The 25,080-nt window shown below is 36.4% G+C and overlaps 1 protein-coding gene across 1 annotated transcript; it reads left to right on the top strand.

Annotated features, from left to right (window-relative positions):
* Positions 1-17,553: 17,553 nt before the first annotated feature.
* LOC104653886 (high mobility group protein HMG-I/HMG-Y-like) lies at positions 17,554-19,856 on the top strand. The gene is made up of 2 exons (XM_010352937.2): positions 17,554-17,579; positions 18,643-19,856. The coding sequence occupies exons 1-2, from the start codon at positions 17,554-17,556 to the stop codon at positions 18,974-18,976; spliced, it is 360 nt and encodes a 119-aa protein (XP_010351239.1). The 3' UTR covers positions 18,977-19,856.
* Positions 19,857-25,080: the final 5,224 nt, after the last annotated feature.

The raw sequence follows: 25,080 nt of genomic DNA, 5'->3' as shown, positions 1-25,080 counted from the left end.
ATTCCCTATCTCTGCAATTGTGAATTTTGCTGTGATAAGCACATGTGCAGGTGTCTTTTTTTATATAATGACTTCTTTTCCTTTGGGTAGATACCCATTAGTGAGATTGCTGGATAAAATGGTAGATCTACTTTTAGTTCTTTGAGAAATCTCCATATTATTTTCCATATAGGTTATACTAATTTACATTCCCACCAGCAGTGTATAAGCATTCTCTCAGGGTGAATTTAAAGAGATAAGCCAAATATTTGGAACTCAGAAACACTGTAGGTTACTCTCAATTGATGCTACTCAAGAAAGTAACTCTTCTAGCCAGGATTTTATTTTAAACACTTGATTAAAAGCAGCAATTGTTGAAGATGGTCACCCTCAGTTATAATCCACTGGTCTTCAGACTTGCAGTTTGAGGGCATAGAGAACACCGAAAATTGCCTGATCATCCTGCAGCTGTTATTTTACATTTTTCTTCCTTAGAGAAGTTTTGTTCTTATTATTTTCTACACTGGTGGTCTGTCCTGTTGCTACAGATACCTTTGTTGAGGGACTGATGACTGATGTTTCAAGGTAACAAGGAAAGAAAAACAGAGCTTAACATCTTCCCTCTATCACTTTCTTTTATTGCTCTCTTGGGCTACTCCCTTCTCCATGCTGCAGCACGCCTGATAAACAAACACCGTTGAAGGGAGTCAAAGACTCTCAGTGGTTTCCCAACTTTTTGTTACTATTTTTGTTCAAGTCAGTGCTATCTTTTAATCTCTATAGTGTTGCCAGTTGATTTTGAGGATTAGATGTGTGGCAGGCACACAGTAAGATGAACTCCAATTGGTCACACCCTTGTATAATTCTCTCTCCTCAAGTACAGGCAGAATCTGTGACTTGATTCTAATCAACAGACTATGAAACAGATGATAGGATGCCACTCCACTGATAATAATGATGATGTGTGTGTCTTTGTGTGTGTGTGTGTGTGTGTGTGTGTGTGAGAGAGAGAGAGAGAGAGAGAGAGAGAGAGAGAGAGAGAGAGAGATTTGATTTTCCTGGCGTCCTTGAAGAAGCAAAGAGCCATGTTGTTAACTGCCTATGAAGGGGCCACGTGGCAGGGAACTGTGGCTGTCCTCCAGCCAACAGCCAGTAATCAGCTGGAAACCTCATTCAGCCACAAGCAAATTACTTTTGTCAACAGTCTGAATAAGCTTGAAACCATACTCTTCCCTAGTTAAGAGTCTGATAAGAACGCAACTTGCCAATATCTTAATTGCAGACTGAGCAGTGGACCCTGTAAAGTTGTGCCCAGACTCAGCCTGTGGAAACTGTGAGATAATAAATGTGTGTTGTTTTAAACCATTGCATTTGTGGTAATTTGTTATGCTCAACAGGAGAAATCTATAACAGAAGGGAATAGCTTAAGGTAGTTCTAGAAATTCATAGGAACCAAGTTAGGTTGGGTGGGAGAGTAAAAACTGTAAAAAATTTTATTACCTCAAAATAAGGAGAAAGTATCATTTAGAAGGTAGAATTGCCATAGTTAAGTACAAGTCATTCACTGTAAAATCTTTACAATCACAAAACATATTTCAGATATATTTTTGTAAAACTCAAGTGAATAGCTATGGTCTATTTTGGATTACTAAGGATGACTATCAATATTTCTTTTGTTTCACTTCTCTGTAAAATGTCAGATAAAACGGATTAACTCCAGTGTTACAATACTAATATTCAATAAATTAATACTCATTCTTTTCAACAGGAAATTTCCCCAACTGACACGTAAGTTTATGATATGTGGAGAATTGTGATTTTTATTGAAACTTACTATCTTTAAAATAAAACTAATTTAAGATTCATGCAGAGGTAATATATCAGCCTAACAGAATATAGTCATACTTTATCAGAATCATTTACAATGTTGGCACTGTAGGTATTTTTGCCCATAATTCTCTCTTTTTAAAAATGTCTTTATTTTTTAGAGCAGTTTTAGGTTCACAGAAAAATTAAGAAGTTACAGAGATTTCCTATATATCCTTCCCCCACACTTACATAACCTCCCACGTTACCTACACACCCCATCACAGTGGACATTTGTTAGTTACTTTATTAAAAACTATCCATAAGGGAAAGCTAAGAAGCTTAGGAGAAGCCCAATTGAGTTTTTCAGAGTATACCTTATGAAAGAGTGCAAAATGAGTGGATTAAAGTATATGTGACCTTCATGTAGGTCAATTCCTGGTTGATGACACCGTGGAATTCACTTTCTCGATAGTCAACAATTTTCTGAGACACTGCACAAACACTGATTGATTTTGCTTCTTCAGAATCCATTGATTATATCACAGAATTTATACTGATTAGAAAATATAAGTACAAATACCAGGCTCTAGGATATGTCTGTATATGTGTCTGTATGTGTATACCAGTGACATATGTACCTGTGTGTGGATGGCGAGGGTAGAGTGGGGCATATGTCATGTGTACTCTTTTCTAAGCATTTCAGATAGCTCCAATAAAATCTCACATTTCAAAGATATCAGATACTATATACAAACACACAAAATGCTGCATAAACTCTAAAAACCTGTAACCAACAGTTTGGATACTTCTATAGACCAGTAAGGAAACAAAATTTTGGTTTGCAAACCTGAGTTTAGGCTAACAGTTTAAAATAGACTTCCTGGAAAGTACTTTCTCAGTAAAAATAACTGAAAATTCAATACTTAATGTCCATTTCTTCCTTTCAGTGTCAGAGACAAGGCATCCCTTTCTAAATAAGCAGGTTTTCTTCTACTGGGTTGTAATTATTGCTTTTCATAATCAGTTCATCATCAAAACTACATTTTACACATGTTATGTTGATGTCGCTTTTTCAGTATTATCAGAGAAACAAAATTCCTTTATGAATAAACATTTTCTTTTACTGTAATTATTGCTTTTGTGATCACAAACAATTATACTATGTATATTCTAGACTAGGAACTTGTCAAGCCACTCGGAAAAAAGTGATAAATGGGCTTGACTTGATGGAGCTTACATGCCGGTCGTTAGACAGACAATTAACAATAAACCAAATAATATAATTAATATATGATACAATATAATACCAGGCAATTACAAGCCCTCAATAAGTTCCTGCTAATGTAAGTTTCTCAGAAGCAAACATCTTGCTCTGTTGTGTATGTGGATCTATATCAATTACTAGAACAGAACCTAATATATGTTAGCCACTTAATAAATGCTTTATGAATGTTCTAACTAACAATACCTGATAAAATTTATTTTACATAAACTGCACTTCTACCAGGCATCGAAGATCTCAATCTTGACCGTATCTGGCCTTCTGTGTCACTTCAACTCATAACATCCACACATTATAGAAAAGTTGAATGAGGAACAAGAAAAACCTGAAATAGAAAACTTTTAAAATATTCTTAGGAACACAGAATAGCATACATAGGGTTTTCTATTAAATAAATGGGATTTGTATCATGAATATGACCTCCTTGATGGCAAAACTCATGTCTATCATGTTTAATACAGATTATAATGTAGCAATCTCTAGGAGAGGAGTGACCTTGTCTATTTTGTTTTCAGTGCCTAGTAGGTACTCAATATAGTTATAAAGATAATAAGTTAAAAATTAAATAATCCATAGCTTGTTTGGAGCCTAATAACATAGAAAGGGTTCTTGGAACATTTATTCAATAAATGAAGGAACAATAAATGTATAAATATTTAGTTAAGGCATATATAAATTGAGTATTTGTTTTCATCCATTAAGTGTAGAATACTTACATCATTAGGTTGTGAAAATTTAAAACAATTACATTTGAGAAAATATAGCCTATTTAACAGGGCATTTTTTTCTTTTAAATATACTTCATTTTTAGAACAGTTTTAGGTTCACAACACAACTGAGCAGAAAGGATAGAGATTTCTCATATGTCCTTTGCCCCTTCTCATGTGCGTCTTTCATCACAATCAGCATCTCCACAAAAGTGGTACATTTGCTACAATCGATGAACCTACATTGACACATTATTGTCACCCAAAGACCATAGTTTACATTAATATTTTCTCCCAACGTAATACTGTACATTGTTTGGGTTTTGGCAAATGTCCAATGACATATATTCACCATTATAGTATCATCCAGAGTAGTTTCACTGCTCTAAAAATTTCCTGTGCTCCACCTATTCATCTTTCCCTCCCTGTTAACTCCCAGCAGCCACTGGTCTTTTTACTGTTTCCATAGTTTTGCTTTTCTACAAAGTCTTACAGCTGGAATAATACAGTATGTAGCCTTTCAGTTTGGCCACTTTCACTTAGTAATGTACATTTAAATTTCCTCAGGTGTTTCTACGACTTGATAGCTCATTTCTTTTTCACCCTGAATAACAGTCAATTGTCTGGATGTACCACAGTTTATTTATAAATTTACTTAATGAAAGATATCTTGGTTGCTTCCAAGTCTGGGCAAAATTTTGGCTTTATCTTTTGGTTTCACGAAAAGCTCTATGAGTAAAGCTACTGTGAATGTGCAGGTTTTCAGCTCATTTGGATAAACACCTAGGTGGAATATTTCTCAATAATATGGTAATAATGTGTTTAGTTTGGTAAGAAACTGCCAAACATCTTCCAGAGTGACTGTTTATTTTTCATTCCCACCAGCAATGAAAGAGAATTCCTTTTGCTCCACATGCTCACTAGCATTTAGTGGTGTCAGTGTTCTGAATGTTGGTCATTCTAATATGTTGTTGTGGTATAACATTGCTGTTTTAATTTCCATTTCTCTACCATGATATGGAGCATCTTTTCATATGTTTATTTGCCATCTATAAATCTCAGGTGAGGTGTCTCCTCTAGTCTTTTGCCCATTTTTAACCAGGTAGTTTGTTTTCTTATTGTTGAGTTTTTAAGAGTTCTTTGTAAATTATGGGAACAGTCCTCTATCAGATACGATTTTTGAAAATATCTTCTCCCAGTTTATGGCTTGTCTTCTCATTCTCTTGACAGTGTCATTCACAGAGCAGAAGTTTTTAGTTTTAATAAAGTCTAGCTTATCAATTATTTATTTCATGGATCATGTCTTTGGTGTTTTACCTATAATGCCATTGCAATATCCAAGGTCATCTAGATTGTTTTTTGCCATTCCCAAGGTCATCTAGGTTTTCTTCTCTGTTACCCTCTAGTTTTGGAGTTTGTCATTTTACATTTAGGTATATGATCCACTTTGAGTTAATTTTTATGAAGGGTGTAAGATGTCTGTTTATGTATTTTTTTTTATTATACTTTAAGTTCTGGGGTACATGTGCGGAAAGTGTAGTTTTGTTACATAGGTATACAAGTGCCATGCTGGTTTGCTGCACCCATCAACCTGTCACCTACATTAGGTATTTCTCCTAATGTTATCTCTCCCCTATCCCTCCACCCCCTGACAGGCCCCGTGTGTGATGTTCTCCTCCCTGTGTCCATGTGTTCTCATTGTTCAAATCCCACTTATGAGTGAGAACATGCAGTGTTTGGTTTTCTGTTCTTGTGATAGTTTGCTGAGAATTATGGTTTCCAGCTTCGTTCATGTCCTTGCAAAGGACATGAGCTCATCCTTTTTTATGGCTGCATAGTATTCCATGGTGTATATGTACCACATTTTCTTTATCCAGTCTATCATTGTGGACATTTGGGTTGGTTCCAAGTCTTTGCTATTGTGAATGATGCCGCAATAAACATACGTGTACATGTGTCTTTATAGTAGAATGATTTATAATCCTTTGGGTATATACCCAGTAATGGGATTGCTGAGTCAAATGGTATTTCTAGTTCTAGATCCTTGAGGAATCACCACACTGTCTTCCATAATGGTTGAACTAATTTACACTCCCACCAACAGAGTAAAAATGTTCCTATTTCTCCACATCCTCTCCAGCATCTGTTGTTTCCTTACTTTTTAATGATCACCATTCTAACTGGCATGAGATGGTATCTCATTATGGTTTTGATTTGCATTTCTCTAATGACCACTGATTATAAGCATTTTTTCATATGTTTGTTGGCTGCATAAATGTCTTCTTTTGGGAAGTGTCTGTTCATATTCTTTGCCCACTTTTTGATGGGGTTTTATTTTCTTGTAAATTTGTTTAAGTTCTTTGTTGATTCTCAATATTAGCCCTTTGTCAATGGATAGATTACAAAAATTTTCTCCCATTGTGTAGGTTGCCTGTCCACTCTGTTGATAGTTTCTTTTGCTGTGTAGAAGCTCTTTGGTTTAATTAGATCCCATTTGTCAATTTTGGCTTTTGTTGCCATTGCTTTTGGTGATTTAGACATGAAGTCTTTGCCCATGCCTGTGTCCTGAATGGTATTGCCCAGATTTTCTTCTAGGATTTTTATGGTTTTAGGTCTTATGTTTCAGTCTTTAATCCATCTTGAGTTGATTTTTGTATAAGGTGTAAGGAAAGAGTCCAGTTTCAGTTTTCTGCATATAGCTAGCCAGTTTTTCCAACACCATTTATTAAATAGAGAATCTTTTCCCCATTGCTTGTTTGTGTCAGGTTTGTCAAAGATCAGATGGTTGTAGCTGTGTGGTGTTATATCTGAGGCCTATGTTCTGTTCCATTGGTCTATATATATCTGTTTTGGTACCAGTACCAATCTGTTTTGGTTACTGTAGCCTTGGAGGATAGTTTGAAGTTGGTAGCGTGATGCCTCCAGCTTTGTTCCTTTTGCTTAGGATTATCTTGGCTATGTGGGCTCTTTTTTTGTTCCATATGAAGTTTAAAGTAGTTTTTTCCAATTCTGTGAAGAAAATCCGTGGTAACTTGATAGAGATACCATTGAATCTATAAATTACTTTGGGCAGTATGGCCATTTTCACGATATTGATTCATCCCTATCCATGAGCGTGGGATGTTTTCCTACTTGTTTGTGTCCTCTCTTATTTCCTTAAGCAGTGGTTTGTAGTTCTCTTTGAAGAGGACCTTTACATCCTTTGTAAGTTGTATTCCTAGGTATTTTATTCCCTTAGTAGCAATTGTGAATGGGAGTTTATTCATGATTTGGGTCTCTGTTTGTCTGTTATTGGTATATAGGAATGCTAGTGATTTTTGCACATTGATTTTGTATCCTGAGACTTTTCTGAAGTTGCTTTTCAGCTTAAGGAGATTTTGGGCTGAGACAATGGGGTTTTCTAAATATACAATCATGTCATCTGCAAACAGAGACAATTTGACTTCCTCTCTTCCTATTCAAATACACTTTATTTCTTTCTCTTGCCTGACTGACCTGGCCAGAACTTCCAATACTATGTTGAATTGGAGTGGTGAGAGAGGGCATCCTTGTCTTGTGCTGGTTTTCAAAGGAAATGCTTGCAGTTTTTGCCCATTCAGTATGATATTGGCTATGGGTTTGTCATAAATAGCTCTTATTATTTTGAGATACGTTCCATCAATACCTAGTTTATTGAGAGTTTTTAGCATGAAGTGGTGTTGAATTTTGTCAAAGGCCTTTTCTGCATCTATTGACATAATCGTGTGGTTTTTGTTATTGGTTCTGTTTATGTGAGGGATTACATTTATTGATTTGTGTATGTTGAACAAGCCTTGCATCCCAGGATGAAGCTGACTTGATCTTGGTGGATAAGCTTTTTGATGTGCTACTGGATTCGTTTTGCCAGTATTTTATTGAGGATTTTCACATCGATGTTCATCAGGGATATTGGCCTGAAATTTTCTGTTTTTGTTGTGTCTCTGCCAGGTTTTGGTATCAGGATGATGCTGGCCTCATAAAATGAGCTAGGGAGGATTCCCTCTTTTTCTATTGTTTGGAATAGTTTCAGAAAGATTTATTATTTTACGTGTGGATGTCCAGTTGTTCCAGAACCATTTGTTGAAAAGAGTATCTTTTCTCTATTGTGCTGACTTTGTTCCCCGGTCAAAAATAAGCTGACTATATTTTTGTGGGTCTATTTCTGGGCTCTCTCTTTTGGTTCCATTGATCTATTTGTCTATTATTTCACTAATTCCACACTGTCCTGATTATTACAGATTTATAGTAAGTTTTGAAGTCAGGTATTACCACTCCTCTGACTTTGTCCTTCAATATTGGGTTAACTATTCTGGGTCTTTTGCTCTCTATATAAACTTTAAATAAGTTTGTCAAGATACACAAAATAACCTGTTGGAATTTTTATTGATATTACATTGAATCTATAGATCAATTTAGAAAGAACTCAGTTCTTAAAAATATTGTCTTACTCTCCATGAGCATGGAAAAACTCTCCATTTGTTTAGTTTTCTTTGTTGTTTTTCTTTTTATTTATTTAGTTATCTTTATATTATTTATTTAACTTATATTTCAGGTTCAGAGGTACATATGCACGTTTGTTATATAGGTAAAATGTGTGTCATGGGGGTTTGGTGTACAGATAATTTCATCACCCAGTAATAAGCATAGTACCTGATAGGTAGTTTTTTGATCCCAACTCCCCTCCCACCCTCCACCCTTAAGTAGGCTCTGATGTCTGTTGTTCCCTACTTTGTGTCCTTGTGTATTCAATGTTTAGCTGAAGCTTATAAATGAGAATGTGTGGTATTTGGTTTTTCTGTTCCTGCATTAGTTTGCTTAGGATAATGGCCTCAAACTCCATCCATGTTGCTGCAAAGGACATAACCTCATTCGTTTAATGGCTGCATAGTATTCCATGGTGTATATGTACCAGTTTTCTTTATCCAGTCTACAATTCATGGGCATTTAGGCTGATTCTATGTCTTTGCTATTGTGAATAATGCTGTGATGAACCTTCACATCCATGTGCCTTTATGGTAGAATGATTTATATTCCTTTGGGTATATACACAATAATGGGATTGATTGCTGTGTCAAATAGTAATTCTGTTTTAAATTCCTTGAGAAATTACCAAACTGTTTTCCACAGTTTCCACAAGATTGAACTAATCTGCATTTTAACCAGCAATGTATAAGAATTCCCTTTTCTCCACAACCTCACTGGCTTATGCTATTTTATTTATAACCATTCTGACTGGTTTGAGATGATATCTCATCATGGTTTGATTTGCATTTCTTTCATGATTAGGAATGTTGAACATTTTTTCATGTGCTTTTTAGCTGCATGTGTGTCTTTTGAAAAGTGCCTGTTAATGTCCTGTGTCCACTTTTTAATAGGGTTGTTTATCACTTGAAAATTTATTTTAGTTCCTTATAGATTCTCAATATTAGTCTTTGTCAGATGCATACTTTGCAAATACTGCCTTCCATTCTGTAGGTTGTCTGTTTATGCTTTTGATAGATTATTTTGCTGTGAAGAAGGTCTTTAGTTAAATTAGGTCTCATCTGTCAATTCGTATTTTTGTTGCAATTGCTTTTTGGCATCTTCATCATGAAAATTTTGCTAGGTCCTATGTCCAGAATGGTATTTCCTAGGTTATTCTTCAGGGTTTTAAAAGACTTGGGTTTTACATTTAAGTCTTTAGTCTATCTTGAGTTGAAGCAAGAAAGGAAACAGTCCAGTTTCAATCTTCTGCATATGGCTAGCCAGTTATCCCAGTACCAGTTTTTGATAGGGAATCCTTTCCCCATTGGCTTGTTTTTGTTTATTTTGCCAAGATCAGATAGTTGTTGGTGTGAAGCCTTATTTCTGGGCTTCCTATTCTGTTCCATTGGTCTGTGTAGCTCTTTTTATACCAGTGACATGCTGTTTTGGTTACTGTAACTTTTTAGTGTAATTTGAAGTCAGGTAATGTGATGGCTCCAGCTTTGTTCTTTTTGCTTAGGATGGCTTTGGCTATTTTTGGTTCCACAGACAATTTTAAAATACTTTTTTTCGAATTCTGTGAAGAATGTTATTTGTAGTTTCATAGAAATGGCACTGAATCTGTAAATTGCTTTGGGCAGTATGTTAATTTTAACAATATTGATTCTCCCTATCCAGGAGCATGGAATATTTTTCCATTTGTTTGTGTTATCTCAGATTTCTTTGATGTTTTGTAATTCTCATTCTAGAGAGCTTTAACCTCCCTGTTAGCTATATTCCTAGGTATTTTATTCTTTTTGTGGCTATTGTGGATGGGATAGTGTTCTGAACTTTGTTCAAAGCTTAGATATTCTTGGTGTATAGAAATGCTACTAATTTTTGTATATAGATTTTGTATCCTAAACTTTGCTGAAGTTGTTTATCAGATCTAGAAGCCTTTGGCCAGAGATTATGAGTTTTCTAGGTATAGAATCATATCTGCAAGTGGAGATAATGTGACTTCCTGTCTTGGTTCTTTATCCAGCTTGTCACTCTGAGCCTTTTAATTGGGGCATTTAGCCCATTTACATTCAAGGTGAATATTGATATGTGCATATTTGAACATGTCATCATGTTGTTAGTCGGTTATCATGTAACCTTGTTTGTGTGGCTGCTTTGTAGTGTCAATGATCTATGTACTTAAGTGTGTTTTTGTAATGGCCAGTAATGGTCATTCTTTTCCATATTTAGCACTCCCTTCAGGAGTAAGGACCTGCCTTCAAGGAGGTCTGGTGGTAATGAATTCCCTTAGCATTTGGTTGTCTGCAAAGAATGTCATTTATCCTTTGCTTATGAAGCTTAGTTTGGCTGGGTATGAATTTCTTAGTTGGAATTTCTTTCCCTTAAGAATGCTAAATATAGGCTCCCAGTCTCTGCTGACTTGTAGTGTTTCTGCTGAAAGGTCTGCTGTTAGCCCAATGTGGTTCCCTTTGTAATAGACCTGCCCCTTCTTTCTAGCTACCTTTAGCATGTTTTCTTTCATTTTGACCTTGGAGAAACTGATGATCATCTTGTGTAGTATCTTACAGGGATTCTCTATATTTCCAGAATTTGAATGTTTGCCTCTCTAATGGGTTTGGAGAAATTTTCATGGATGATACCCAGAAATATGTTTCCAAGTTGCTTGCTTTCTCTTCCTCTCTTTCAGGGATGCCAATGAATCGTAGATTTGTTCCCTTTACATAATCCTATATTTCTCAGAAGTTTTGTTCATTCTTCTTTTAGTTGTTTTGTTTTGTTTGTTTTTGTCTTACTGAGTTATTTTGAACAACTGGTCTTCAAGCTCAGAGATTCTTTCCTCAGCTTGGTCAATTCTGCTTTTCATACTAGCAATTATATTCTGAAATTTTTAAGTGAGGTTTTCAGCTGTATCAGTACAGTTTGGTTCAAATGGCCACTCACCTTTTGTTTCTTATATCATTTTTATTGTATTCCTTAGAATCCTCAGATTGGGTTTCCATTTCTCCTGAATCTCAAAGATCTTTCTTTCCATCCATTTTCTGAATTCTATTTCTGTCATTTCAGCCATTTCAGCCTGGTTAAGAACCACTGCAGGAGAACTAGTGCAAGCATTTTGAGACAAAAAGACACTCTATCTTTTTGCATTGCCAGAATTCTTACACTGGTTCTTTTTCATCTGTGTGGGCTGATGTTCCTTCAATCTTTGTAGCAGCTGTCCTTTGGGTAGGTTTTTTTGCTTTTATCTTCTTTGATTCCCTTCTTTATGGCACCCTCTGAAGCTGCAGCCCAAGCTGTACCTTGGCCCCTTGTAGTCATGGCTGGAGCACCTGGGATGCAGGGCACCAAGTCCCTAGACTGCACACAGCACAGGGACCCTGGGCCTGGCCTACAACACCATTTTTTCATCCTAGGTCTCCAGGCCTGTGATGGGAGGGGCTGCCACAAAGATCTCTGACATGCCCTGGTGACATTTTCCCCATTGTTTTGGTGATTAACATTTGGCTTCTCATAACTGATGCAAATATCAGCACCAGTCTTGAATTTCTGCTCTGAAAATGGGATTTTCTTTTCTATTGCATTGTCTGACCACACATTTTCTGAACTGTTATGCTCTATTTCCCTTTTAAAACTGAGTGCCTTTAACAGCACCCAAGTCACCTTTTGAATGCTTTGCTACTTAGACATTTATTCCACCAGATACTCTAAATCATCTCTCTCAAGTTCAAAGTCCCACAAATCTCTAAGGCAGGGGCAAAATGCCACCAGTCTCTTTGCTAAAACATAACAAGAGTCACCTTTGCTCCAGTTTCCAACAAGTTCCTCATCTTCATCTGAAACCACCTCAGCCTGGATTTCATTGTCCATATCATTATCAGCATTTTGGTCAAAGCCATTCAACAAGTCTCTGGGGAGTTCCAAACTTTCCTGCATTTTCCTATCTTCTTCTGAGCCCTCCAAAGTGTTCTGACCTCTGCATGTTACCCAGTTCCAAAGTTGCTTCCACATTTTTGGGTATCTTTTCAGCAGCACCCCACTCTACTGGTACCAATTTACTGTATTAGTTCATTTTCACACTGCTGATAAAGACATACCCAAGACTGGGCAATTTACAAAAGAAAGAGGTTTAATGGACTTACAGTTCCACATGGCTGGGGAGGCCTCCAAATCATGGTGGAAGGCAAGGAGGAGCAAGTCACATCTTACATAGATGGCAGCAAAAAGAGAGCTTGTGCAGGGGAACTACTCTTTATAAAACCATCAGATCTCATGAGATTTATTCACTATCACAAGAACAGCATGGGAAAAACCTGCCCCCATGATTCAATTACCTCCCACCAGGTCCCTCCCAGAGCACATGGGAATTCAAGAGGAGATTTGGGTGGAAACAAAGTCTAACCATATCATGTATCTATTTATATGATCAAACTATTTTTTTTTTCTTTTTTGGCCTGTTGTTGATGTGATGAATTACATTAACTGATTTTCACAGAATTTTACTTGTTAACTACAGAAATAAAGTGAAAATGGCAGCAACAATTAAAATGAATGCAATATAAAAACTATAGGAAGGAATAGAGGAGATAAATAATTTAATAGAAATGGGATGAGTAATGAAGAAATGTACATAAGGGTATGCCCACTCTTATAGTACCAGAAAAATTTCTTACAATAATGTAAATGCTAAATTATCATTTAATCAGAATTAAAAGCTGCTCAGCTAGCATACTTGTATTCACACTGTCTAAGGAATATTTTAGAATGAAAAGAACTATATAGAATTTTAAAGACTATTAAATGGTTGTTATAATTACTAAATGTATTTTAAATGGTACTTAGGCATATTTTGCCCATGGATAGTTTCCTGAAAGTTACAAGAAGACACCACCATTTAACATGACACATAATATTGGACTGCTGACTTCTGAAATGCTTCCTGAGCGTAAGGTAATAAACCCATAACTTGTTTAAATAAATGTCATTCCCAAGGCTTGTCACCAGCACCTGAATATAATCTCAATTGCTACATTTCTGAAAGACTTTTTCAATTCAAAATTTGTACATTGAGAGGAGTCACTGATTTAAGGTCTTGAGGCAGGAACATATGAATAATGGATTGGAAGACCCTATTGCCAGAAAATAAAGATGCCTTTAAAATAGATCTACAGTACTTTTAAAAGATCAAAGGTGTGCCCTATAAAAGAGCTCCCACTGGCCAAAATGTGAAAAACTAAAACATCAAAAAGAGGACAATAATTACAATTATTTGGAACATGTTTCATCTGTGAAAAGCCTTGGGTACATAATGATACTTGCAAATGAAACGTTAATTCAAAATGTACAAAAGTGAATTGTAAGTATAAAAGGACACCATAACAGTACAATACAGTAAAATACAATGGCAACCTAATTGGAATTTCTTCTTTTTTTAATTAAGCATTGCTACATATATTTTTGTCTCCTTTAAGTAAGGGATAGTGGCTGTAAGGAACTGTAGGAAAGCCACTTAATTCTGGAATATTATGACACCATAAAAAATCAGGAGTAATAATCAGCACTGGTGTTCATGTTCACCACACACAATGACTTAAATGAAAATACAGCAATGAGTTGCTAAAACTCCAGAGACAGGAACTGAATACATAGATACATAATTTTCTTAAAGCAGAAATCTCTAGATAACCTAACATTTTAAAATAAATTCCTAATAGGTACAAGGAGATAACTTTTAAAAGGAGAAAGATATTCCCAGATCAAAAGTTGATGGCCATGTGAATGGGGGGAACACCAAAATCTAAAATCACGCATGGATTTGTAAAGTCCAATTGATGTAGTAATGAGCTTTGACTCAAGAAGAGGCTCAGCCAGTGAATTTTGGTTCAGGTTTCAGTGTTTTTCAAAGATAAAATTAGATCCTGTGTCTTGACCAGAATTAGCCTCTATGGCTGGTTTCACACAGTGCTCTTTTTCTTTATGATCTGCCAATATTTCTGCAACTGTAGGTAGATATAGACATATATAGAGCTATTAAAGAAATAGAAAAAGTCTTTAAATTTTATATGTGTGTGTTATGTATAAAATCCTACGTAATTTATACAGCAAAACAGTACAAAGTTCACTGGAAAACTGAGAAAGCTATTTGTTTAGTTAATTGACCTCTTCTAAAAGAATAATAAAACCCTGTATCTCCTCAAAAACCAAATGGCTACACCTTGAGTCTCCCTGAAAGACAAATGGTTACATATTGAGATAGGATCCTACTTTAACTGCAGAGATGTGTTTTTATATCTCAAAAAGGTATGCGGCCCATAACTTTAGATGAATCATAGCTTTAAAAATATTGCTAAAATGCCATTTTAAACATTCCTATTTTAAGATTATTTTAATTATATTTGTTGTAATAACTTTATTATCATGGGAACAATTTGTGTATGATTAAGGTATTGGAAATAATTGAGAGTCTTTGACATATTAAACTTGTGATTGCACAGATAAAAAAATTGACTAAGTTTATAATCTACATTTAAATGTCTAGCAATACTTACTGTATTTTGTTTTGATGGTATTTGTGTAAGGATATTTAAATAGTTTTAAAAATCAATTCATGGATTTACAACTTTATAGTGTACTGGAAATGTAGTACTCTATACTCTTCTCCATACACAGATGTTTTTCTGTTAGTAACACTCCCTGCAACATTTGTGTAAGGCCCATAATATTTTCCAAAGGCCAAACTCTATAAGAAATTATTGTTCCAGGACAACATGCACAAAAAAATTTAGTTAGTGGCCGTGGCTCTTCAAGTTGGAATAATGAAAGCAGCAGGAATTATACGTAAAACATACACATACACACACACACACACACACACACAAACACACACACACATACACACAAAGAATGTACACCAAAAGAGGAACTATAACATAACAAATAAGGCAGTCCAACAAATAACTTTTAATTATCTGAAATAAATTAGTGACAAGATTTTTCTGTCCTAGAAAACAACACAAAACCATTTAATGTTCCGTTTAAACGCTTTAAAGTACAAAATAAAAACATCAGTAGGGAGAAGAAAATAAATTTTGAGCTGTTAGAGCTCTAGGAAACCAATGAATAAAAAAAAAATTCTTCAGAGATAAGACATGTTAGAAGCAATAAAAATGGAATAGGCATGACTGAAAACATAAACAAGAAAATAATTAGCAGAATTGAGGTTTATATTAATCCATCCTCATGCTGCTAGTAAAGACATACCTGAGACTGGGTAATTTAAAAAGGATAGAGGTTTAATTGAGGTTTAATTGACTCACAGTTCAGCAGGGCTGGGGAGGCCTCAGGAAACTTAATAATCATGATAGAAAGGGAAGTAAGCACATCCTTCTTCACATGGCAGCAGGAAAGAGAAGAATGAGAAGCCAGCAAAGGGGGAAGCCATTATAAAACCATCAGATCTCATGAGAACTTACTCACTATCATGAGAATAGCATGTGAAAAACCACCCCCATGATTCAATTACCTCCCACTGGCTTCCTCCCACGACACATGGGGATTATGGGAACTACAATTTAAGATGAGATTTGGGAGGGGACACAGCCAAACCATATGAAGGTTATTACCAAAATAACTGGAAAAGATCAAACTTGAAGAATAATCAGGGAATGTAGGAATGATAAATATGAGAGACAAATTAAACACAAAAATTATTTAAATGTAAAAGGTACTAAATCTTCAGTAAATATTTTAATATGTGTACCAAAAGGAAACACCTTCTCTAGAAAAAATGAAATGAAATGTTAAATTCCAAGGCATATAGTGGTAAACTACTGAACATCTAGCATGTTAAAACTATTCAAATAGACATCAGTAGTAGAAATGTAAGTTATGCGGTAGTGGTGAGAAGCATGTTGACCTCAGCCTTCTACAGACCAACATTCAACTCAAAATTATGCAGCAAGTTATCCCAGTTTGAGAAAAAGATTATGTTTCAAAAATGTTACATCCAGCAGTTTTTCTTCAGGTGATAAAAAAATAGAAAATATTTTAAGGCATATAATTGCCAGATAATACAGCTTTCTTTTTATATATCAAACTCACAAATAAAAAATACTTGATCACAAGATCCAACTAACTGGCTATATAATTTAAAATAAAGAAATTAGGAATTAGGTAAACAGAACAAAAATGGTGATGAGAAATAAATTAATTTTAATTTAGACAATTTATGCTATTTTAATATTAGAGTTAGAGAAGAGTAAATAAATGATATAGAAGTTGACCATAGCAAAAAATATTATAAGTGAATAAAAACTAGAGATAGTAATGGGAAAGTTGGAATAAGTAAGGGGTTGAATGCTAATTTTCTCAAATGTTACAGAAAGCTGCCAAAATGTATGATTTATATTTGAAACATAAACATGTATTAAAACAAAATGGCTCCAAATTCTTAATAATTTTGAAAATCTATCTTTAAGTTTTTTCATTAATATTTAAAAAATAAATATTTACCTTAAGTTCTGCTATTCCATGTTTCCTTTCAGTTTATTTTATTGGTTACATAAACATAAATGTAATTTTATTACTTGGTAGTTTAAAAAGAGCACGGGTACTATGAATCTAATTTGAAAAATTATTAGACTTTTTCTTTAATTTTTGAATATTTGAATTTTTATAAATGAGCATATTTCCAATTTTAATAAATCATAGTATCATTATTTTTATAAAGGTAGTTCAAATTAATTATATTTATAGATGTTTTCCAAATACTACCAGACACAAAGAAGGCACCTATAAAATGACAGGTTTAGACATGACTAATCAACGAATCATTTGAAATTTAGAAACTTGCACTAGGGATCACATTCTTTTTTGCAGAGACCACTCAAATCCTCTTCATTCTTTCATACTGTATTAACATAGATCAGACCTAACTGTCTCAAGGAACAAATGAGTGGTTGTGTTCTGCAACCAACAAATTTCCAATTAAGGAAGTCCAATTAAAAGCTCATTTCTTTAATTGTGCAGAGATGTAATCAAGCTTAAAGAGAGGCAGAAAAACAAGATGTATGCAGTTTAGGAGAATGGGCATAGTAATTCTTAACTTTAATAATTTTAAAATAATATCTATGGTTCCAAAATACACATTTAATTTCTTCTCTGTTCTCTTCAGGATTAACAAGTAAAATAAAGCCACCATGCCAGTATAGTGGGAATAACTGAAATTCAAAATATGAATTAAGGTTTCAAAGCAGGCAGGTTTACAGCTAAAAGCAATACTTTAAGTTCCATGTTTTCAAAATGGTTGAAAAGCATATACAGGAAAGGTATATATTATCTTCATGTTTCACAGGTTAGGATATCTGAATCCTAAACAATTGTAAAATTTTCTACAATTCCTCAGGGAGATTATATCCAAGTGAAATCACAGTCACTGTTTATTTAATTCAATTGAACTCTACATCTTTGACTAATGTTTCCTTTTTTTTAAACAAGAAACTAGTTTGATTTTCACCAGAATTATAAGATTCTTAATTTATTGTAAGAGTTCTACTTTATATTAACATAATTCAACTCAATGGTCGGGATTTAGTTGTATCAATTTTGCAATACATATTTCGAGAACTAAACTAAACTAAAAATATCCAGCATATTAATGCACCAAGTAATATTCTACGTATATTCTATCTCTTATAAACATTTCAATAAAAGACAATTAAATTGAGTTTCCAGTGAAAACATGCATTATGTATGTATCCAAGCTAATTCAATCAGCAAAAATATCTATTAAGCTTACTTTATTTAATGATATTACTGTGCTACTTCATATAACCAAGAATAGGAAATAAACATGACATGTCATATTTAAAAATGCAAGTTCTGACTCCTTAAGAAAGTCTTTTAAATTATTGCATGCTTATTTTAAAAGATATTTTCTAAAATTTTTATGTTTATAATTAATCAAAATACCTCAATCAATTTTTGTTGGGGACTGGGAGTTCAAAATGTGTAGAAAAAAATACATTATTTCATTTATCTGAATCCTAAATTGTTGTACAAGTAAAATAGTTTGTTTTTTTAAGTCGTCACATTGCAGCTGAATACCTGTCAATAATTGTATAGGTATTTTTAAATTTCATAATAGTTGTCTGCACCCAACAAGGCAGATCTTTTCTAGAAATGACTTGAGCAAAAACTTCAGTTGATGTTGCCTTATGTGAAAAATTGTCAGATTAATTTGATTAGGGTACTATAATAACGTAGTCAAGTGGCTTTAAAAAAATAGTGCACTAATCTCCTCTAATTGGGACCCCGAGCCAGGGCTCTTTCTGGCGCTGGCACGGCTCCAAGAAGGCTATCCTAGCCATCACTTTTCCACCTACTTTTTAGAGAAGGGAAGGTGAGCGAGTCGATATCAAAGTCCAGCCAGCCCTTGGCCTCCAAGCAGAAAAAGGATGGCACTGAGAAGCGGGGCTGGGGCAGGTCGAGCAAGCAGCCTCACGTGAGTCCCATGACAGTGCTGGTAGGGAGTCAGAAGGAGCCCAGCGAAGTGCCAAAACCTAAAAGACCTCAGGGCCGACCAAATGGAAGCAAAAACAAGTACACTGCCAAGACCCGGAAAACCACCACAACTCCAAGAAGGAAACCAAGGGGCAGATCCAAAAAACTGGAGAAGGAGGAAGAGGAGGGCATCTCACAGGAGTTCTCAGAGGAGGAGCAGTGACCGTGCGTACGTGTTGCCTGCTCCTTGCTGGAGGAGCTGCTTCCTTCTGGGACTGGACAACTTTGCTCCGCTCCCACCGTCCCCGGCCCTTCCCCAGGCCCACCATCACTACCGCCTCCGGCGACCACCCCTATCTTCCATCTGTGACTTCACCACCACACTACACAGCACACCAGCCTCTACAGGGCCCCCATGGGCTGGGTGGGGAGCAGTCTTCCCCTGGCCTCAGTTCCCAGCTCCCCCCGCCCACCCACGGGCACACACATGTGCCCTCCTGGACAAGGCTAACGTTCCACTTAGCCGCACCCTGCACCTACTGCATCCCCACTCCCTTGGTGGTGGGGACAGGGCTCTCTGGGTTTTGGTTTGGGGGTGCCCTCTCTGCTCCTTCATTGTTCCCTCTGGCTTCCCATAGTGGGGCCTAGGAGGGTTCCCCTGGCCTTGAAAGGGGCCTAAGCCCCATCTCATCCTGGCCCACCCTACTCCACTGCCCTGGCAGCAGGTGTGGCCAAGGGAGGGGACTGCTGGTCCCAGGATTCCCCCAGCCAAACTGTCTTTGTCACCACGTGGGGCTCACACCTTTTATCCTTCCCCACCTTCCCTAGTCCCTGCACTAGGTTGGACAGCCCCCTTTGGCTACAGGAAGGCAGGAGGGGTGTGAGCCCCCTACTCCCTCTTCAGGGTGGCCCCAGCCCCCTTGCCGTCCGCCTGGGATCTGAGAACATATTGCAGTGATGGAGATGCAGTCACTTATTGTCCAGGTGAGGCCCATGAGCCCTGTAGCCGCTACCTGAGGTGGGCTGGGGCTGCTCCCCCACCCCTACTTTGCTTCCGCCACTCGGCCATTTGCCCCTCCTCAGATGGGGCACCAATAACAAGGAGCTCATCCTGCCAGCTCCAAATCCTCCTGCCCCCCAAGGTTTTGGTTCCATTTTTTCTCTGTTCACAAACCACCTCTGGAAAGTCGTGTTGTTTTTTGTTCAATGTTCCATTCTTTGACACCTGTCACTGCTGCTGCTACCAGCACCAAGTGTTCATCTTCACTGCCTCCTGTTCTGCCCACAATTTCCTCCCCCAAGATACTCTTTGTGGGGAAGAGGGGCTGGGGCATGGCAGGCTGTGTGACCGACTACCCCAGTCCCAGGGAAGGTGGGGCCCTGCCCCTAGGATGCTGCAGCAGAGTGGGCAAGGGGGGGGGCCCGAATCGACCATAAAGGGTGTAGAGGCCACCTCCTCCCCCTGTTCTGTCCAGGAGGGGTAGCCATGATTTGTCCCAGCCTGGGGCTTTCCCTCTGGTTTCCTATTTGCAGTTACTTGAATTTTAAAAAAAACTATATCCTTTTCTGGGAGAAAAAATAAACACAGTGCACTAATAAATAATAGATGAATAATTATGGAACATTTAGTCTCTCGTTCACAATGAATTGTGCAGACACAAACTGCACTAACCCTATCTTTGAGAGATACTAGGATACACGAATTGAAACAAGAATTTTGAACTATTTTGTCTCAAGAAACTACCGTATAGTTAATTTGTTTTCTTTACTTTTCACAAAATTTACTAATTATGAATAAACTTTTAAAAATTTATCCCCAAAAGGTTTTTAATTTAATATTTAAATTGCTTGCTATTCAGCAGGAAATGTTTAAAGGAAACACACTTTTAAAGCTAAACAGACTGAAAATCAACTCACCTTAGATCCATTAGCAAATTGAGGTCACACGGCAAGCTGTAGTTCTTAAAATTAGAGAGAAAGATAAATACAGATTAATTCTAGTTTACCAGGCGCAAAAGCCACAGCTGAAGACTGGTAGAGTAATTGAATAATTGCTGTAGACTCAGTGGGGACATTTGAGAGATAAAAAAACTCCTAGGAAGTCAGCCTTTGGGGTCCTCCATACTAAATTTTATGACAAGGTTTCATGGGTGAAGATCAGAGAAAAATCTTCTTATGCATCCCTCAGGGGGAAGGGGAAAGTAACCATTTTGAAATATATCCAGAGTGTCTGTTCTCATTCACAAAGGACTGCCCTAAAGGGAAACTATTTTTACCAGAGCCTATCCAATGCGGGTATTAACAGAGTCTAAGTGATGTGGGGGAAGAGAGATACTCAACTCTAACTCCCTCTAGCCTGCTATTTAAGGGAAGGAAAATATACAAATCCAGTGCACTCTAATGTTCCTGTATTATATAAAGAAGTTCAGAAACACTTAAGAAGGTCACAGCCCAGGGACCCACAGACCCACTAAAACATTGAGACCTAAATAGTAAGAATATATTAATAGAATGCTTCTCTTGTGCCCCTATACTACCACATCAACAGGGGTCCTGGATAATAAAAGGGCATTACAGCTGAAAAGAATTCTAAGGGTTATAGTCTATTTAAGAAATCTCTAGGAAAACCCAAATACCACAGAGGAGATGAAAACAAAGACATAAGAGAAAATTTTAGCCTCTGACATCTACAGTTGTAGGAAATAGTTAACACAACCTAACACACAGATAAATCTAACACTTCACACAAAAGACCTATTTACCTCAGTTCCTTTCATTACAGGTAGTTAGGCATGAGTGGGGCAGGAGAGGGCTCTCACCTCACCAACCACTGGAAATGTCTGGTGATGGTTTGGCAATTATCGGATTGCCTTTCTAAAAGTGATAAATTGGCAGCCAGCGCCAAGGAGAGGCCATTTCCTGATGGTCCACACCTGTTAACATTAAAGTATTAATTAAAGGCAGGCCCCAGGTAGAAGCAACTTCCTGGGTATGTACATTAAGAGACAAAAATGGCGAAGTATGATCTTCCAGGTACACGCCACTGGAAAAAGGAAGAAAACCTCAGATGGGCATTTGTATAACTTCCTAAACACACTGCACATGCTCAATTCCAAAGGGTAAGGAGGGCGCCATGCATGTTGAAAGCCCACCCTAAGGAAAGAATCATAGGAAAGAGGCAAGCCTATAAACTCCCTGAATCAAGGTTGAAGGCCCCCGGTTTTTTCCCTCTTTGACCTTCGGGTGCCCACTTGGGTCTCTTCCAAGGGTTCTTTCCTTTCTTTCCTATTCTAAAGCTTTTTAAATAAACTTACATTCTTGCTCTGAAACTTACCTTGGTTTCTTTTTCTGCTTTATTTCCCTCGGTCAAATTGTTTCTTCTGAGGAGGCAAGAATTGAAGTTGCTGCAGATGCATGCAGACTTGCCGCCAGTAACTCGAGGTAACTCACAAAAAGTGGACAACATGCAAGAACAGATGCATAATGTAAGAAGAGATATGGAAACTGTAAGAAACAACCAAAGGAAATGCTAGTAATCAAAACCACTGATGCAAAATGAAGAATGTCTTTGATGGGCTTATTGGTAGAGCACAAAGAAAAGAAAGTGAATTTGAGGGTATGTCAATGGAAACTTTCATTATAGAAATGCAAGGAGAAAAATAATGAAAAATTGAGCTGTAAAACATGAAATCTAAGAACTATGGGACAATTACAAAAGATGTAACTTACATGTAATGAAAATACCAGAAAGAGAAGAAAGAGAGAAAGGAACAGTTTCTTCTTTTTGGGAAGAAGAAAATATTTTTAGAATAGATAGGGATAATCTGGTGTCTGTTATTCTATTTTTGTCTTCAAACTTGCTGTAGAAGACTCATCTCCAAGACCCTAGAAGTTGCTAACCCACTGAAAAAAGGGACTTCTCATTCTGAATTTGTCTTTGAAAAGCTGACCACAAAATAGCCTATTTATCTGTGACCTAAGAAGAAATACACCTCCCTTTTGTTAAACCATTGTGATCTAGGGGTTGTTTGTTACAGCATGTATTCTATCTTGAATAATAGACAAAAATAAAACGTGACCCTTTTACTTGAGGTCCTTATTGTCTTAACAGTAGAGAACTCATATACATACATTTTATAGTTATCTATTATTGTCTTTCTCCTCTGTAAAAGCAATTCTTACTTCTGGAAATATAAAATTGTTAAAAGAAAACCTTAGCCAAATTAAATTTAACAGGGTTTAATTGAGTCAAGAACCATGCATGAATTGGGCAGCCTCCTGAGCCAGAGTAGGCTCTGAGACTCCAGTGCAGCCATGTGGTGGAAAAAGATTTATGGGCAGAAAAAGGAAAGTGATGAACAGAAAACAGAAGTAAGGTACAGAAGCAAGGTTAGTTATAGCTCGGTGTTTGCTTTATTTGAACACGGTTTGAACAGTTGGCCCCTTCTGACTGACCAAAACTCAGTGATTGGCACAAGAGTAGGCTACAGTCTATTTACACTTCTATTTAGGTTATAGTTCACTATGTACAGAGAAACCTTTAGATCAAACTTAAAATATATAAGAAGACAGCTTTAGGCTAAACATGATTTAACAATTCCCCCCTTTTGTTCATCCTCTCAATTTTGAGAGATTGACCAAAACTTTAGTCACTGGTGTCACCATTACCATTGTAAATGTACTTATTTGGTCCAAAACCCACTGGGAAATAGCAGAACAGTGGGTTTTATAAGGTGGGAATAAAGACTTCATGTTGTTTTTTTTGTAATGGTAAGAGTAGTGGGTACCTCCTTATGCTGCAGTGTCCTGTTTACAAGAGAAAAACAAAACCTGATATGTTCTAGAATCTATCAGTTTCCTTAAAGTCTTAGTTTGATTATGTCACATTTAGCATGAGTGACCCCATTTTGGTTTGGTCTGGTCTGTTGGGGCCTACTGCAAGAGCTCAGTTGAAAGTTATGACCTCCCATAATTTTGTTTAAAATTTCCCCCTTCTGCTCAGGTTCTTACTTTGGTGAGTGTGTGAGCAAAACGTAGGGCGTTAACACCACTCTCAATTACCATCATTTTGGGTTATCAGTCTTAGTATATTATTCATAGGTTATGGTGCCCTCATAGTAACAAATTTCTTTCAGCTGTTGTCATTCTAGTTGAAGAGACACCATTTGACATTCAAGAGGTGGCTGCATGCAAACATTTAGAGATAATACAGCATACCAAGGAGACTACTATTATGACTATCAGGAGGATAATACCAAGAGTTTGGAGTATGCTCCTTAGCCAGGGCCCCCATAAAGCAAACTAACTAAAATCAAATAGATCACAGAATGAGCTAGATAAAGAGTATACTCACTTTAACTAAACAGCATATTCATTAATCCCCTCAACTGAATCTCTATAATACTCAATTTATTTCTCCATGGGCCACAAGAAGTGCTAGCAACTTCTCTGTTTAGCCAGTACGTAATCTAGAGCAATTCTGTTATTTAACATAACTTTCACAAGAGAATTTAAGGTCTGCTTTGTAACCATAGCTTTTACAGTAGAATCTGCTATAAAGCCTATCATGAGGAATAAATTTCTAATTATTGCCTCATTTACTCCAAACCATGGAATAAAGAACCTAACAAGTGATGCCCATCTAGAAGAGTGAAGACCTCCTATCCTTTCATGAACCTCCTTAAAGACAACATACTCTAGGATTTTGTGTGCTTGTGAAGATTTCGGAAACTGCAACAAAATTAAGCAATTAACTGTGGAAATGACTTAAAATGGTCATAGTTAAAAATACAATTGACAAGGAAATTTTATTATTTCTGTGGTCTACAATAACTTAACATAACCACCATGATTATGACTGATAGCACATATCAGACATAGTAGAATTTTAGAAATCCCATATAATTTTTAAATATATATTAATAACATTTATTAAAACACAACTTGAAGGTTTAACATCAATTTCTCATTTGAACACAAATATTTTACTCTCTCATTAATACTACATAACATTTTTGTTCAAAAAAAGAAAACAAAATTTTACTTTTGTATTAGTGTATTATCAATACTAAAGCTGATTTTAACAAAACCTCATAAGTAAATTTATAAAATCTGTCATCTTTTAACCACACAAGATTTCCATATACCTTTTGTTTTATATCATTTTCCCCAACTTTTTTTTTTTTTTTTTTGAAATGGAGTTTTGCTCTTGTTGCCCAGACTGGAGTGCAATGGCGCAATCTTGGCTCATCACATCCTCCGCCTCCTGGGTTCAAGTGATTCTCCTGCCTCAGCCTCCAAAGTAACTGGGATTACAGACATGCGCCA

This window comes from Rhinopithecus roxellana, chromosome 7, assembly GCF_007565055.1.
Source record: "Rhinopithecus roxellana isolate Shanxi Qingling chromosome 7, ASM756505v1, whole genome shotgun sequence".
Taxonomy (NCBI): Eukaryota; Metazoa; Chordata; class Mammalia; order Primates; family Cercopithecidae; genus Rhinopithecus; species Rhinopithecus roxellana.
This window is presented reverse-complemented; position numbering and strand designations above follow the sequence as displayed.